General features: G+C 36.8%; 1 protein-coding gene across 1 annotated transcript in view; it reads left to right on the top strand.

The window, feature by feature from the left end:
- Positions 1 to 17,678, top strand: part of Sema3d (semaphorin 3D) — a 206,139-nt gene that overhangs the window by 76,070 nt on the left and 112,391 nt on the right. The window contains exon 2 of the mRNA XM_060374236.1: positions 3,200 to 3,387. Coding sequence (XP_060230219.1) covers positions 3,237 to 3,387 — 151 coding nt within the window. The 5' untranslated portion in view covers positions 3,200 to 3,236. The remainder of the gene's footprint in view (positions 1 to 3,199; positions 3,388 to 17,678) is intronic.

Below are 17,678 nucleotides of genomic sequence, written 5' to 3'. Positions count from 1 at the left end.
TTAGAGAGGCTGTCACCAGGAGGTGTGGCCCAGATTAAAGGTGGTGCTGGCGAGGATGTGGAGAAAGAGGAACCCTCCTCCACTGTTGGCAGATGTGCAAACGTGTACAACCAATTTGGAAATAAATCTGGTGCTTTCTCAGAAAATTAGAAATAGTGCTACCTCAAGATCCAGATATGCCACTCCTGGGCATACACCCAAAAGATGCCCCACCGTTCAATAAGAACATTTGCTCAACTATCCTGGCTTATTTGTAATAGCCAGAATATTGATAAAACCTAGATATCCCTCAACGGAGGAATGGATACAGAAATTGTGGTACATTTAGACAATACTACTCAGCTGTTAAAAACAAGAAAATCATGAAATTTACAGCCAAACGGGTGGAACTACAAGAGATCATCCTGAGTGAGGTAACCCAGAAACAGAAAGTCATGGCATACGCTCACTTAAAAGCAGTAATTAGCCGTATAATATAGGACAGCCATCTACAGACCTAAAGAAGCTAAACACTAAGGAGGACCCTAGGGAGGATACTTAAATCTCATCCAGAATGGCAAACAGAAAAGACACCAGAAGCAGGAGAAGAGAGGAAACAGGATGGGAGCCTATAACAGACGGTTCCTGAAAGGATCCACCCAACAGGGGATCAAAGCAGATGCTGAGACACATCCAAACTTTGGGCAGAGTGCAAGGAATCTTATGAAGGAAGAGAGGGGTGGGAATAGAGGGATATGGAGGGGACAGGAGCACTACAAGGAGACCAACAAAACTAAAATATCTAAGCCCCAGGGGGTCCTGCAGAGACTGATGCACAAACAGAGGACCGTACATGGAGAGGACCTAAAGCCAGTGCTCACATGTGGCCAATTGGCAGCTCAGTCTCCATGTGGATCTCTGAGTGAGGGGAGCAGCAGCTGCCTCTAGCATGAACTCAGTTGACTGCTCTCTGATCACTCGCCCCTGATGATGCAGCCTTGCCAGGCCATGGAGGAAGAGGATCCAGGCAGTCCTGATGAGACTTAACAAGCTATGGGCAGATGGCAATAGTGGAGAACTCCTCCTTTCAGTGGACTAGGGGAAGGGGATAGGAGTAAGAGGGAGGAAGGGTGGGACTGGGAGAGTCGAGGAAGAGAGCTTCAATTGGGATATATAATAAAAATGTTGTGAAGAAAAAATAAAAATAAAAAATATGGATCTTCCCACCTCAAAAGACCTTGATTAAAGGTTTATGTGGCTTGCAGTGGGGCTTCCTACTTCAAATAATTTTATTAAGAAAAAAGAAATTCCTTAGAGGTGTGGCCAGTCATTTGGGTTTTAGTTAATTGCAGATATAGTCAAGTTGACAACCAAGAATAGCCATCACACTTTCTTTTTATCCTGTTACACTGTACTTATTTGTGTAAAACCTTCAAGAAAATTCAGGTAAATGTGAGTAAAATAATGCTAAGGGGCACATTAAATAAAATATCATTAAATAAATATCTAAATAAATTTAATTATACATATGCAGTACTATGTAAGAACTAAATCACATATTATACATAAGGGATAATTACATTATTTCTATACATATTTTGAAAGCAATAAAAGTAATTGAGAAAATATAATTTATTCAGCATAAACAGTGAAAATATAAAAGAAAATTTACATAAAGTTGAAATTAATTCTCAATGTGTATCAGACATATGCATATCATATACCTAATAATTGGTGTATTTTGCTTTCAGGGCTGGATTTTACCTTCTGAGATTTAAAATAAAAGATCTAGGCTATATATTACTGGTATAAAATTTTCCTTCTACAAATGAGGCCTGGGCTTCTATCCAGAGCACCAAAAAGCTAAACCAACCAAAAAAAAAAAAAAATACATCACACACTTCAGAAAACTGAATAATTGATCTTTAGTAAGAAAAAAAATCAACCTTAATTAAATATTCTAAAACCAACACAAATAACCTTGTCATGAATATGCAGTAATGAATAACACCACTTAAAATAGGATTCATAGTTACTTGGCACGAAGCTATTAACAAGGGAATACCAATGTTGTCTTACAGTAACTACAAAGAACAGGCTCTATATGCAGAACACCTGCTGGGCTCCAATATGGCAATTTGTTTCCTGTTGACTGTTGACTAGAAAAACAGATGATACCTTATTGGTACGAGAAGAGAAGTGAAAGATCCTGTTAAAATTTGAAGATCACTGGACTTCAGAAAAAAATACTATGGGCTTAGCCATGAAGAAGACAGCCAATAGATTAAATCCTGATCAGTTATTTTGACTCATCTCTTACTTAACCACGTGGCATTGGAAGAATTATTTAGCTGTTAGAATTATGAACCTGTTTTCTCATTAGTGAAAATTTTTAAAGTTTTGTTTCATAGAATTTATTAGTGTTAAATGATTTTGATCATACAGAATACATTTTGAATATATCTGATATATATTTATAATTGATAATTGTGAGTTTTAATTACAGGTTTAGTTTGAAATATGTGTTTATATATTCTACATATCTTAAAGAACATCTAGTCAGCTTCCTGTCACAGTGTAGTTAGGCACTATTTCTTCCTCTCATAAGTTTTTATATTTTACAGCGTAATATCCTGTGTAGCCCTGTCCAGTGTGGGACAGATTTGCCTGCACTCATAGCATAGGGCATGCTTCTAGTCTAACTTCTGCATTGTGGCCCTAACTTAATCTTAGCCAATTTCACCAACCTAAACATCTGTAAAGCCTTGTAAGCCAGAAAGATGGAAATTCTCTCTTTTGTCTATTTCCATTTGAGGATTTTCTTCATTGCAGGTTGTCAGGAATAACAAATGGAATTCTACAAGCACTTCTGCTTTATAAACAGACTCACCAAGTTTTGAAAGAAAAAAAAAAAAAAGAAAAGATCGTTCCTTGGAGATACGCATTTAAACAAAAAACAAAATAAAACAACTTGTGTAGAAGAAAGTTATTCATTAACAAAATAGTTGAATTTCTACCAGTGTATTCTATTTCTCCAACTAAAGATAGACTTGAATTTTATTACTTTTGATTCAGTATATGTAATATGTCTGTAAAAATAAAAGCAAGTGTAAAAGTTATGTTTTGAAAACATGTTTTACATTTAGAAAAATGTTGATAACTCTATGAGAACTTAAGATACTGTCTTTGAATAGTGTTTTTATTTTTTTCTGATTCATAGGGTGAGTTAACAGTATTTGAAAGACAATATTTTCACCATGAATGCTGATAAAGATGAGAACCAAAGGTCCAGAAATCATGATCTTCACTTTTTTCATGCCTGGACTATGCTAATCATGACGGTGCTGTTTCTTCCTGTCACTGAAACATCAAAACAAAATATTCCACGGCTCAAGCTATCCTACAAAGGTGAGCACATAAATATCTTACAGTCTTCACTAGGATATCTAATTGTCTTCTTTTTATACCTCGTTTCTTTTATTTAGAAATGGATACTTCTACAAAGATCAGTCAGTGTATTAGAATGCAGGCTACAATCATATGAAAAAAGGGGGAGTTAGTATGACCTGGAGAGGACAGGAGCGCCACAAGGACCAAACATATCTGAGCACAGGGGTCTTTTTTGAGACTGATTCTCCAACCAAGGACCATGCATGGATATAACCTAGAACCCCTGCTCAGAGGTAGCCCATGGCAGCTCAGCATCCAAGTGGGTTCCTAGTAAGGGGAAAAGGGACTGTCTCTGACATGAACTCAGTGGCTGGCTCTTTGCCTCCTCTCGCCCCTCCACCATAGGGAAGAGCAGCCTTGCTAGGCCACAGAGTAGGACATTGCAGCCAGTCCTGATGAGACCTGATAAATTAGGGTCCGATGGGAGGGGAGGAGGACCTCCCCTATCAGTGGACTTAGAGAGGGGCTAGGAGGAGATAAGGGAGGAAGGCTAGGATCGGAAGAGAATGAGTGATGGGGCTACAGCTGGGATACAAAGTAAACAATCTGTAATTAATATAAAAAATAAAAATTATTAAAAAAGAAAAAGAAAAGAAAACCACACTTAGGTATAAGCTGATTGTATGAATTCAAGTGTTCAGTGAATGGTCATTTTTATTATTACCAAACATTAATTTTATTTTATACTGACTTTCTTTGGGATAGTCATTTCTTTGTGATCCAAGCTTTGTATACCAGCTTTGTCAAGAATAAACAAGCCATTTTTAGTTGCTAAGTTAAAAAAAAAATAAAAGAAGAAGAATGCAGGCTACATTACTTTTTCAAAGTGAAGGATGCCTAACCTGCCCAAGTACATTTTTTAGTTAGCATTTATAATGAATAATTTAGTCTCCAGGTATATTTAGTGTTTATTAAAAAAATCAAATGTGTAACAGTAGGAAAATTAATAAATTGTATGTAACTCTTACTAACTACTGCTACTCTTCCAAGCTAAATTATATTTTGAATAGTGGTATATTATTACATCGAAACAGTTTCATATACAATCGCTAAGATATCATTTATACAGGTTTTGAAGTGGGAAAATCGAAATAAAAGGTATAAACTCCAAGGAGATGATTAAAACAGAATCTATGATAATTATTTTTAAACATTAAATTAATATGAATGAGTGATGTGAAAGCATAATGTAGTTGTTTATTATGTGGATGTTTGAATGAATATATAGATTTTTTTTTTGCCAAATATCATGACTGTAGACTTTATTTTTTTGCTGTCTTGTGACTTATAACAGGCTTCTTACCACAAGTTTTAAAAACTCTGCCAGGAAACCAGACAACTTTATTTGAACTTCTATTAAAATTAAATCGGTAATGTTAATATCTTCTGGTCTCTAAGATGCCCTCCACCAGTGAAAATTAGTATTGGTGATAAAACTTAATTGTATTTTAAATGGAAAAGCAAACAAAATCTTAATATTCTACATGTTGCACAGATTAGTATTAATATGTTGGCATTATGGATGAGATGAAGCACATTGGTAGAGTGCTTGCCTAGAATGTATAGGGCCTTGAGTTCAAATCCCAGTGTTGAAAATAAAATGGAAAAGGTGAACAAAATGTGTTCATTTGGATTTTATGTTTCATATGTTAAGGAGTTGAGATTTTATTAAATTTTCATATACTTAATATATGAAGCCACTTAATTGGAGTATTAAAAATGTATGGTAAGCTTTTTATATAAATGATAGATTTCATTTTTGAGGTATAATTTATTAGAATTTTGATTCACTAATAATTAAAAGGTACATTTAAGGATTATATCATCAATTAATTACAGATATGTTTTATTTTGTATCTTTACCCCAAAACCTATTGACACCAAGTAAGGTTTGTCTGAAAATAGAAACCTAAGACAATGATTCTCCCACACATAATGATCAAACCACTCACTGTACAGAACAAAGAAAGAATCATCACAGCTTCAAGGGAAAGGTGGCCAAGTCACATATAAAGGCAGACCTATCAGAATTACACCTGACTTCCCACTAGAAACTCTAAAAGCCAGAAGGGCCTGGACAGATATCCTACAGACATGAAAAGACCACAGATGTCATCCCAACTGCTATATCCAGCCAAAAGAAGACCAACAGAGCCAACAAATCTTGACCAGGAGGGGTCTGCAGAGACTGATGCACCAACCAAGGTCCATGCATGGAGAGGACCTAGACCCCCTGCTCAGATGTAGCTGACAGGCAGCTCAGTCTTCATGTGGGTTCTCTAGTAAAGGGAATAAGGCTGTCTCTGACATGGACTCTGTTGCTTGCTCTTTTATCACTTCCTTCTGGCGGGGCATCCTTGCCAGGCCACAGAGAAAGAAGTTGCAAACAGTCCTAATGAGACTTGAAAGTCTGGGGTCAGTTGGTAGGGGAGGAGGCCTTCCCCTTTCTGAGGACTAGGAGAAGTCGATAGTGAGGAAGAGGGAGGAAGGGTAGGACTGGAAGGAGATGAGGGAGAAGCCTAGGATTAGGATATAAAATGAATAAATTTTTAAAATGAATTTAATTTAAATAATACTTAGTAATAAAATTGACTATAAGTATAAAAAGGATAAAAAATATGTATCTTCATATATATACATATATGTTTGTGAGTATGTATATATATATACATATTAATATATCAAGATATAGATAGATACAGAGAGATGATAGATTTTTAGATAAAAATGTATTACCAGATTGATGATAGCTAGATAGATGATTGAAAGATAGTTTGATTAGGTATCTATAAAGGAAAACATATATTTAATGTCTCAAAACATATCAAATTCTCCTCAAAGATCCTGATGACCTACAAGTAAATAAAATGGTTTTCAGGAAAAAGAAATTAACAGTTTTTAAGATAAGAATTTTTGTTATACCTAAACAATCAGACCCTCACTTTAACAACTAGAGTCTCCCAACACTAAACAGTTACTACACATGCAAAGACACTGGGGGCTGGGTAATGATGACATAAAAAGAAAACATGTAGTAAAAGCTGAACTTGAGTGGACACAGTTGCTTACATTAAAAGATAAGGACAACAGACAGCTGTTGTGTAATGAAGCAGGCTATCAAAATAAAGCCACAGGGGAAAAAAAAAAGTTATTCTTGTGGTGGTAGGAGGGTGTTTTACCCCAGTTTTGGAGACACAGTGTCATGATGTAAGTGAGGCTCGTATGCAGGGACTTTGTTGATGAGTGCTGAGATTACAGAAGTGTATCACAAAAACTGTCATGCTCTTTTTTGACAGCCTCTTTTATTCTTTGGGTTTTCTTCCTAACTATGTGGTGACCTTTTCTTTAAAGTCCTAAACTGGGTTCAAAAGATGGCTCAGCAGTTAAGATATCCGCAGTGATGAAGACTAGAGTTCTGATCCGAGTACCCACAGTACCAAATCTGGCCATCTTGAAAACAACTGTAATCACAGCACTGAGGCAGATGGAAGTGCAGAGAGAGGACTGCTGAAGCTTGTCGGTTTCTAGACTAGCTGCGATGCAAGCAAGCTACATCTTCAGGAAGAGACACTGTCTCAAAGAAATAGGGAAAGAGCAACAAAATAAGACACTCCACACCATTGTGTGGCCTGTGAGCACACAATGCCTACTCACACAGAAATGAATATAAAAGACTTTTAGAAGTGCTATCATTTAGAAAGACAATCTTCAAAGTCACATTTTAATGTTTTTATTATGGCATCACTCTGTTTTGCAAACCAATATAATTTGAATGACTACTGGTACATAACAGTATGCCACCATGACACTCAGTACTAAAAGGAAATGAAGCCGAGTTCTGAAGGAAAAGAATCTTGCTGAGAGTAGCTGTATCGTTCTCTCTAGTGTATCCATAATAAAATGTTGGCTGGGATTGCAACACAAAAGGGATTGAGCATTGGCTGGCATTGTTGTGAATTAAAATGATGTTAGGCTGAATATACTGTTGTTACTAGCCCAAAGATTATCACATTGGTATTATTTAACCCGCTATCATAAATAATAAGACACAGACACTTGTTATAATTTATAATTGTCTATTTATCTTGGGCCGGGCAGATATTTCTACCTAGGTTGTCTCAGTAACCTCACCATCCACCTCCCAGCTCCATCTGCCTAACCATTCCTATCTTGGCTACCTTCCATCCATAATCTTATAAACACTTGCTTTTATTCTTCATCTGGGCCTTTCCATGTCGTTATTGGAGTCTTTCCTCCCTGGCTATGTGGTTCCTTTTCTGTGCTAACCCATTGTGATGCCCTCTTTCCTCCCTTCTTCCTGTTCATCTGTCTTGTCTGTCTCCCTTGATTTTCCTGTTCCCAAAGCCTGGGAACCTTAACTATGCCTACCCCATTCTGCCCTGCCTAGGCATAGGCCATTTGTTTAATAAGCCAATCAGGTAGGTTTACACAACAAGGATAGGTGTATCCTGGCAGTAACCACATCTTGAGGGCTGGTAATTAGCTTCAAATTAAAGCATTAGTGTTGGGACCAATTAATGAATTGTGAGGCTCACAGCAGATCTTCTATGAAAGAGGTTCATTAGGTGGATATGAAGAGAGGGAGAGAAAGAAGGGCAGGACATGATGGGGAGAAAAGGGGGGGTGCTCCAATAGAGAAAGAGAGAAGGCCAATAGGCCAAGAGAGACCAAAAGAGAAAAAGACCAAGAGAGTAAGAGAAAGACCACTTGTTGGGTTATCCCTTTAAGGGGCAAAGGTAACCACCCAGCCAGGTGTGGCCACTTAGCTGGGTGACATATTATGACATCATAAATTGCTAGGTAACCCAGAAGCAGGTTTTGTTCCAAAATCCTAACAATACCAACCCTCAGCACATTTCAACAAACATTATGAAAGCAGAAAACACATGTTTCTTCCAGGATAGAATTATCTGAGATGCAGTACATAGACTTGTTTTCAAAGGGGGAGTATTTAACCTGTACTTCCCAAACATAGAGGCTGAAATTCAGTTATACAAAAATAGTAATATAACCATATTATCTTGTCTCTCTTTGTGAAATCCAGTGCTACAGTTAACTTTTACAAATACTTTGGTTTTTATGAAAGACACTTATACAATTCAGCAAGGAAATGAAATGAAATAAAACAATGCTGGAACAACTTGATATCCATATGTCAGAAATGAATTCCCAACTTTATCCTCCAGGATATACAAACTGCAAAGTAAAAACTGGATTATGAACACAAGCATAGAAACTAAATTATATAGTGTTGAGTCTAAATACTGAAACAACAATTTTTTCACCTTAGAATAAGCAAATATTTCTTAGGCAGGATATTAAACTAATAACTATAAATATTTTAAACTAAGTATCAAACTCTATATATCAAAGTCAGCTATGAAATAATCAGGACACTTTAAATAATATGTTTTTTTAGGAAGTTGCTAACAGTTCAGCACCAAAAAGATTATATTTCTGAGCAGATTGAGGAACTCCAATAGCATCTCTGTTTGCCTTTTTCACATTGAATACAGGTGTGTAGAAGGAAAGTCATTTAGTTTCTTGCATATCATTTCTTAAAAATAACCTCTTGCTGAATTAAAGAAAAGTATAGGGCAGAAATATACTGTTATATTGTATCATTTTGAGGGGCATTGCTTGTGGACCACACTTCCCTTTCTCAATCAAAATCATCCTTGGTAGTGTCCTTTCATTTTGCTGTCCTTTTATTTCCCTAAAGAGTCCGATAAATTAATTGAAATCAGCTGGCTCCTCACTATTCAGAAATAGCATGAATAGATTAAAGTTCATGCCTCTGTCTTAATTACCAGGAAAACATAGAGAAATAAAAATGAACCAAGCTGAAAAATATTTACCTTGGTTTTAAAACTTAGTTTTAAGAGTGCAATCACAATCCACAAGTCTTACCTCCTCAGTTACACACTACTCAACAGCAGAAGCAGGAGCTATTTTGAGCAGCTGTAAGATCATTTTGAGTGATTTCTTAAAGGTCAAAACTATTTTATCCTAAGGATGTTCTTTAATAAGAACTTGGCTTTCAGCCACTGAACCCCAGGAGCTCATTTTGATCTATTGTATAGGAAGGTTTCCTTCAGTTCCTGTTTTGAATTCTCACATATTTATTTACTCATACTGCTTCTCTTTTCTGAGTAAATTGGAGAAGATGGAGGTGGGGTAGTTATACCTTTTCTGACTTTGTGCTACATGATCATTACCTGCATTTGTCCTGTGAACTGGACGTTCATCATGGCTTCTACAGTGATACTGCCATTTTAAAATAAATTTCCAGTTTTGTTTTGTGAATTTCTGTGTGTGTCTGAGAGAGAGAGGGAGAGAGAGAGAGAGAGAGATGGGTTTCATGAAGCCTAGAACTCACTCTGTAGATCAAGCTGACAATGAGCCTCCTATCTTCGCACCTCTGCCTACCAAGCACTGAGATTTCAGGCATGAGGTACCACTCCCTTCTTAAAATTCAGATGCCAATAATTTATACCCAGGGATATATGAGTGCATATTCAAATAAGTTCAGAATTTTCATGTTGTGATGAGAATTGAATCCAGGGCTGTGCTGGATCTCTGTCTCAGCTTTATAAAATAGAGTTTTGAGAACTGATCCACCTTAAGTACTCCTAAGTAACTGTTTTCTCACAATGATTGTTAATGATCATGTAATAGGTGTATTTGTCTTTATAGCTATTCTGTATAGGAATGTTTGTCTGTGTCTGTATGTGTGTGTATGTACATTTACCCATATAACATGTTCTCACAATGCTATCAAGTTTGAAATTCCAGAAACCCCTGTTTCTAGAGATATTAGCAAGGAAAGGAAAACAACTTTGTGACAGTTTTCATACATATATAAGTCATTTTACAAGTAAACAGCTAGGTAAAGTTTTATGGCGTGCAATATTCTAAGTCAGAGAAAAGTCACTGCCCACTTTGAACTTATTCTCATGCAAAAAGAACAGGTGAAAATACCGCCAAACATTGTTTCAAGTAAGTGTAAGTTGTAGAAAGTCTATGACAAGAGTGAAAAAGCCCAGTACTCAGATTCCTCATCCCTGTGTGAGTTTCCCAACTCTGGGGAAGGCATTGCTTCAAGGCGTATTTAACTGATAAGACATAGGAGGCCGTAGAGACTAAAAAACTTGTCCTGGAGCAAGAAGCTCTGAAAGAGCAGAACCTAGTTACATGTTTACATTTGTCAAGTCCAAGGCCCAGGATGCCTTCTCCTGATTGTGACCTTGAGGGAAATATGACATATTCAGGAGCCCAAATATTAAGACAAAAATAGTAGATGTCACCACTACCTATTTGGGAAATATATTCTTTTCAATAACCCCAAATAGTAGAAACCAAAACTCACATGAGTTTTCATTAACAAGAAAAACTTGAGGTCTTCTGTTACTTTTTTTGCCTACTACTTTATAATAAGGTTTTGATTTATTTGATGGAATGTTTATTTGTTTTACCAGAAATTTTAAATGCATAAGTAGGTTAATCCACTCTTTCAATTTTTTTCAAACTAATTTATATAGCTATATAAAGTGTTTCGTGTGTCTCAACTAGAAATTTTCTTTATGATTGCCTCATAGAACCAGTTTAGTTTGATTCATCCAGTATCATGTCTGTTTTTCTCAATTCACTGTGGAAAAGCAGTAAATGGATTAGCTTCTGAAACCACAGGACCCATATCTTGACTATTCTTTTTTTTTTTTTAAATTTTATTTTTTTTTATCAGTTACATTTTATTAACTCTGTATCCCAGCCGTGTCCGATCCCTCATTCCCTCCCAGTCCCTCCCTCCCTCCCTCCCTCATCTCCACCGTGTCCCTTTCCAAGTCCACTGATGGGGGGGACCTCCTCCCCATTCATCTGATCCTGTTTTATCAGGTATCTTCAGGACTGGCTGCAAAGCCCTCCTCTGTGACCTAAAAGGACTGCTCCTCCCTTCGGGGGTGGGGAGACCAAATATCTTGACTATTCTTATAAGATGTGAAATAGTTGAAGAGGCAGGAGTATCAGGAATTCAGGGCCTGTCTGCACTATTGGCGTTCCTGAGTCACAAAGAAAAGAAGATGAAATAAAACAGAAGAGAAGAGGAGAGACAAAAATAAAATTTTTAAACGTGCTGTTTAAACTCTAATAATTCAACAGAATAAATGCTTTCATTCAGTACAAAAAAAGTCGGCACTTAAATGGTGTGTTTTCCTAAAGCCATCCTACACACCAAATCTTTCAGTAATAGAAATTATAACAGAATGGAAGACACAGGATTAATGAACTCGTGTTGCTATAGTCAGTGTAAATATGTATTTATATGTAGATATATATATAGTAAAAAAATTTTTGGCCATATAATAATTTTAAATATTGAAACAGAGAGCCCATCCACAAGAGGTGAAAATGGAAGACAGAGAGAGGTTTCATCCCTCTCTCTGACACCCATTCTTTGTGCACTATAAGAACAGTTACTTGCTATCCTGTTCCAAGTTTCCTCACTTGAAAGCTAGTTTTCTTGATGGTAGATTCTTCTTGAGGACTAATTTAAACAATAGATAAAGAGATAAAGAGCTTCTCAGATGTTATCACTGAATGAAAGTTGTGACAAAATCCAAAGAGTGTGAATATAATGTGTCTTTGAGAATACATATAAAGCGTTCTTCTCTTCTCGTGTTTACATACAAAATGGTATTTCAGCATTTGGGGCAGAAATGTTGCCATAGACATCATGACAAACAATTAAAAAAAAAAACATACAGTTAATCCTAATCCTACAGTCACTCTAGGAGAGTTTATCCTCAAAAGTAATTTACATCCCTGCACTAGTAAAGACTTGAGTTCCTGCCAGGTTTTACATCTTTAGTTTAAATGAAATAGGTTTTCTACTGCTTGTAACAATTAGCTGCAGGAATGGCTTAGCAGCGTACAGACCTTACCCATACAATTTTGTGAGAATGCATCAATTAACATATTAGGATTAAGAGTTTGACGGTATTTGTGTTTACAAAGGAGAGAGTCCAGCTCTTTAATTCAAGCAAGATGAGCACAGGGGGCCTCAGTGTCCTCCCACGTTTCTGTTCTAAGTGGGGTTCAGGCATCAATATAGTCAGTGTAAACTGTGTGTACATGTCAGGAACACTGAAATAAGGGCCTGCTCTTAAGCAGTCTGTGTATTAAGGAGAACTACAGCTGACTGAATGAAAGGTAAATCCTGAGATAGCATCCTTTGGACTGTTTTGTTTTCCCTGTTCTTCTTCCCTTTCGCAATGAGAGTATGGACCTTGAGCATGTGCATGTGAGCACAGGGGTCCACAGTTGGGATTCCAGATGGCACATTACCATCTCTTCATCACTCTCAATCTGGAACAAAGTCTGCCTTGGATGCTAAGAGGTAAACAAGGTGAACAAAACTCACTATGGAAAATCATTAGTTACATCTTTATTATGCTTTTTCACTGCTGAATGAAATTCAGCAATATTTTAGACATCATTCTTACCAGTAAGAGATATTAGGGTATTTTCAAGTACATTTGCGTGTGTGTGTGTGTGTGTGTGTGTGTGTGTGTGTGTGTGTGTGTGCTGCGAAAGCATATGTTGAGGTCAAGAGAAAAAATTTATAGGAGTCATTCTCTCTTTCCATCATGTGAGACCCAGGGATACACTTCTGGTGCTCAGATGGGATGGTGAGGACCTTTACATGCGGAGCCATCTGGTCAGCTGGACTGTTAGCATTTTTAAGGGACAAAAAGAAATGCACAAAATAACTATGAAAAGATAAGAGTTGTAATATATCTAAAATAAAATGTTATGAAGAATTTCAAACATAGTATGAAATTAACCTTTGAATATTGGAAAAAGTTTAAAGTATTTTGAGTAAAGTACCCATTGGCATTATGAATTTTTATTACAAAATTTACATAATTTGTGATTATTAGGAAAATTAGAAAAGGAAGCATCCTATGGTAGGAACTGATGTGACAGATATTATTGTGAGCAAAATAGTTTGTGAGTATAATTAAGTAATATAAAAGAAGAACGATGTGAATCTTAGTCTGACCCATATTATAGGAGAGAAATTTGCTCTTTAAACCTTCAGTTTTCATGAGATATTGCTGTCCAGGAAGTAAAATGAATGTAGAGTAATTGAAACAAGAAAAAGAAACTAAATCTGTGCAGAATGTTGGGTGTGGTGACATGTTTGCCTCTCTGGAGTCTTCAAGGTCAGAAGGATGACATGTTTAGAGGAAAGCTGACAACTAGGAAACTGAACCAAGACTTACAAAGGTACAGGGGCTGTAGATGTACTTGAAGCCATTAACAGCACAAAGTTTATGGCACGTACACAACTTGTGGGAAACATAAAAGTGTAAAGGGGAAATATTGTTTTACTGCTTATACTGTGTAAATACTGAACCAGTTGAAGAAACGCCCTCTTGTAGGCATGCTTGAGAAGGGTGATGTCACCCTCTGAGCACCTCTACCAAGATCAGAGGTCATCATCTGGAGAAAACTCGTAAAGATAATTGACATCTACTTAAATGAAAAGCCAATGTGAAAATTTCCCCAAATCAGTGGAAATTTAGGAGAAACTGTCACACGTGACCAGCATGATAAATGAAAACAGGACATATATGGGGCAAATTATTTTAAATTTTATAATAGCAAGAGTGAGGACATGATTTGAACAACTTCCAGGAAAAACAGAGGCATGTTCAAAGGCTTGGGATACAGATGGCATGAAACATCCTAGCTGTGACCAAAGCCTCACACATGACTTGATCATTGACATTGCATTCACCTAATTTTATGAGAAATTGATGTTTAAAATTAAAAGTATTATAAAATATTATTTTTTAAAATAATGAATATAACCCTTTGCTCTCTATTTTGCAATGATCTTACTATGAGGAATCTTCTTATTTTGTTAAAGTTGCCTTAAATTCGGAGGCAAAAGTATTAAGCTATGGCTTTCAGAGTTGTTTGTTTATTTGTTTGTTTGTTATTATATTCATGTACTCTTCTGGAGCATATCCTCATTTTCTTCTGAAGTAGACTTTCAATTTTAAATACTCCTGAGAACTGAGAAGTTCTAAAAGCCTTAAAGGAGCCAGGAAAAGAATTGTAGTAGGACCAGTTTCCCTCAAAACCCTCCTCTCAGCTACCTATGAGATAGTCCACTCCACTGTGGCTTTGCTACAGGGAAGTACTACTTTTTCACAGCACCAATTTTCATATACAACAATGGGAAATTATCTATCACAACATGTTTTGAAGAATTAAAAAAAGGCTCATTATTGCAAGTATAGACTTAAAGATTCATAAATGACTCTTACGATATAATTTATATGAAGTATCCACAATTAAAATCTAACCTACTTAGAGTAAATCTGTGATTTAAAAGTATGGTCATGTTATGAGTCTCAGCCTCTGCTTTGATTCACTGCTGCATAGAGTCTTTCAGAGGCCCTCTCTGGCAGGCTCCTGTCTTGTTTCCTGTTTTCTCCTTCTTCCAATGTCCATCCCATTTGTCTTTCTGGGTGAGGATTGATCACTATCCTTGAGGATTGATCCTATCTTATCTGTCTAATATCCACTTATAAGTGAGTATATGCCGTGTGTGTCTTTCTGCTTCTAGGATACCTCACTCAGGATGATCTTTTCTAGATCCCATCATTTGCCTGAAAATTTCATGATTTCCTTGTTTTTAATTGCTGAGTAGTATTCCATTGTGTAAAAATACGGCAATGTCTGTATCCATTCCTCCATTTGGGCAGAGTGCAGGGAATTTTATGAAAGAAAGGGGAGATGGTAACAACTGGAGAGGACAGGAGATCCACAAGGAGAGTAACAGAACCAAAAACTCTGGGCACAGGGGTCTTTTATGAGACTGATACTCCAACCAAGGACCATTTATTGGAGATAACCCTAGAATCCCTGCTCAGATGTAGCCATGACAGCTCAGTCTGCAAGTGGGTTCCCTAGGAAGGGGAATAGGGACTGTCTCTGACATGAAATCAGTGGCTGGCTCTTTGATCACCTCCCCCTGAGTGGGGGGAACAGCCTTGCCAGGCCACAGAGGAGGACAATGCAGCCAGTCCTGGTGAGATCTGATAAGCTAGAGTCAGATGGAAGGGGAGGAGGACCTCCGCTATCAGTGGACTTGGAGAAGGAAATGGGAGGAGATGAGGGACAGAGGGTGGGATTGGGAGGGAATAAGAAAGGGGGCTACAGCTAGGATACAAAATGAATAAACTGTAATTTATATAAAAAATAAAAATAATTTAAAAAATGTATGATCATGAATAATGTACAATGTAAAATTGATATACTCCTACTCCACACCCTGTCCAGATAGGAGCAAAACTATGGTAATATAGTAAATCATCTCATTTTTATTTACCATATTTAATATTCTAAAGATTAAATAACAGAATTATATCCAACATTCCACTGAAGAAGAATAAGTGAGGGTGTAATTGTGTTGTTGTTATTCCTTCTAGTTGTACTTGAATTTATGAAAACAAGTATTAATGGTCAACTTGTTACCTAGACAATTGATTATATCACTTACATCTAGAATTTTGAAGTAGTCGCTTGGAGGATTTTAGATTTGACTAAATCTTGACAAAAATTCTCTCCTTCTTATAGGTTGTAGTTTGAACACTTGGCTGTATATAACTAAGTACAGGCATGTTGATTGTAATTGGCATTTTTATGGAGATAGTAATGAGTTACATGGCAGCCAGAATCTTTGCATTTAATTTCAAGACTCTTAATACCTATTTAATATCAAGTAGAACCACTGTCAATTAGTTTCCTCTGTATTGAACAAACAGGCACCTGCAGATACTGAAGGAACTCAACAAACTATAACAGCGGTGGCTAATTTTTATTTTACACGAATATGTTGCTTTTGCTGCTCAATTTCTTACCTAAACCTTTGCTTGGGTGTGAATTGACAACCAAAACCTTTCTGGAAAGAATAGGAAAAACCTTTGAAGTAACCCCATAGAGGAACTGATAAGTCAATATGTAATGTCCACGGAATCCTAAATTAGGGGAATGGTTAAATTTAGTATCAATGCAGGAGTAGACACAAGCTGAAGGAATATATGCAAATGATTTAAATAAACTTCGTGAAAGACACTGTGTGTACTCCTGTGTTTAAGGGTTCTCAGCCATAGTGATGTGACAGCTATTTCCTTGAGGATAAAGAACACAAGGACTTCTTGTGAGCCTTCTAGAGTTAGCAGAGAAAGGTGGCTAGGCTTTGATCTGCCTCTATTTTTAGAGGCAAGATTTCCTCCTGGAGAAGTGTGGTCCTCAGACTGACAGGGGATTAAATATGACTTTCTCCTTAGCTGATTTTCTTTTGAATGATGAATGTTTTCCTCTTACAACCTTGTATGAGCATGCCTGCATGTGCATGTGTGTGTGTGTGTGTGTGTGTGTGTGTGTGTGTGTGTGTGTGAAATCTAGTTAAGGATTCTCATTTTATAGGACATGCAGAGCCATTTGTCAGCCATGCAGTCTTATTAGAGAAACCGTCAACTCCACCCAGTTCAGGATCTCTGGCAGTAAATTTAATTTTCAAGGGTTTAAGGTCATGTTCACTTAGCAGTCAAAAACTGAGGAAGTCTGTGTTGCTTAATCCTAAATTTATTGGATTCAGTATTACTCACCACTCCCTTCCTTTGAGGAGTTAAAGAGGAAGAGTGAAGACCATCAGGTCACAGGCACTTTTAGGCTGAATGAACAATTGAGTTAAAGGACAGTAAAAGGGAAATACAAGGAATTCTTTGCAAAGCAAGCATTTATTTCTATAAAAAGCAGAAATTACCGGTCCTTAACCCTCAGGGCACATGCAGGATCACCTGATCATTTCACCAGAGAGGAGTGATTGCTGGAGCCCACTGGTCATTTCCATCTGAAATAGATTGACAGCTGATAGTCATACAGATTATCAATATTATATGCTCTCCCATATTTGTAATTATTTAATACCTTATTTGTGTTTTCCCCAAAAGGCAGGGACTACCTACTTTTGGAAGCAGGAGTGGCACTCGAGAGTACAGATGTGAGTTCATTTATTGTTTGATAAGCCATGAACGTTACAAAATTTCAAAACGTTCTAACACTGTGGTACTCAGTTCTACCTAGAGACAGGAAGTAGAAGCAGCATTATTAGGTTTTGTTGAGCTAATTATAGAAAATAACTCCTT

The sequence above is a fragment of the Meriones unguiculatus genome, chromosome 21 (genome assembly GCF_030254825.1).
Source record: "Meriones unguiculatus strain TT.TT164.6M chromosome 21, Bangor_MerUng_6.1, whole genome shotgun sequence".
Taxonomy (NCBI): Eukaryota; Metazoa; Chordata; class Mammalia; order Rodentia; family Muridae; genus Meriones; species Meriones unguiculatus.
Note: the sequence above shows the minus strand (reverse complement) of the source record. Positions and strands in the feature narration are given on the sequence as shown.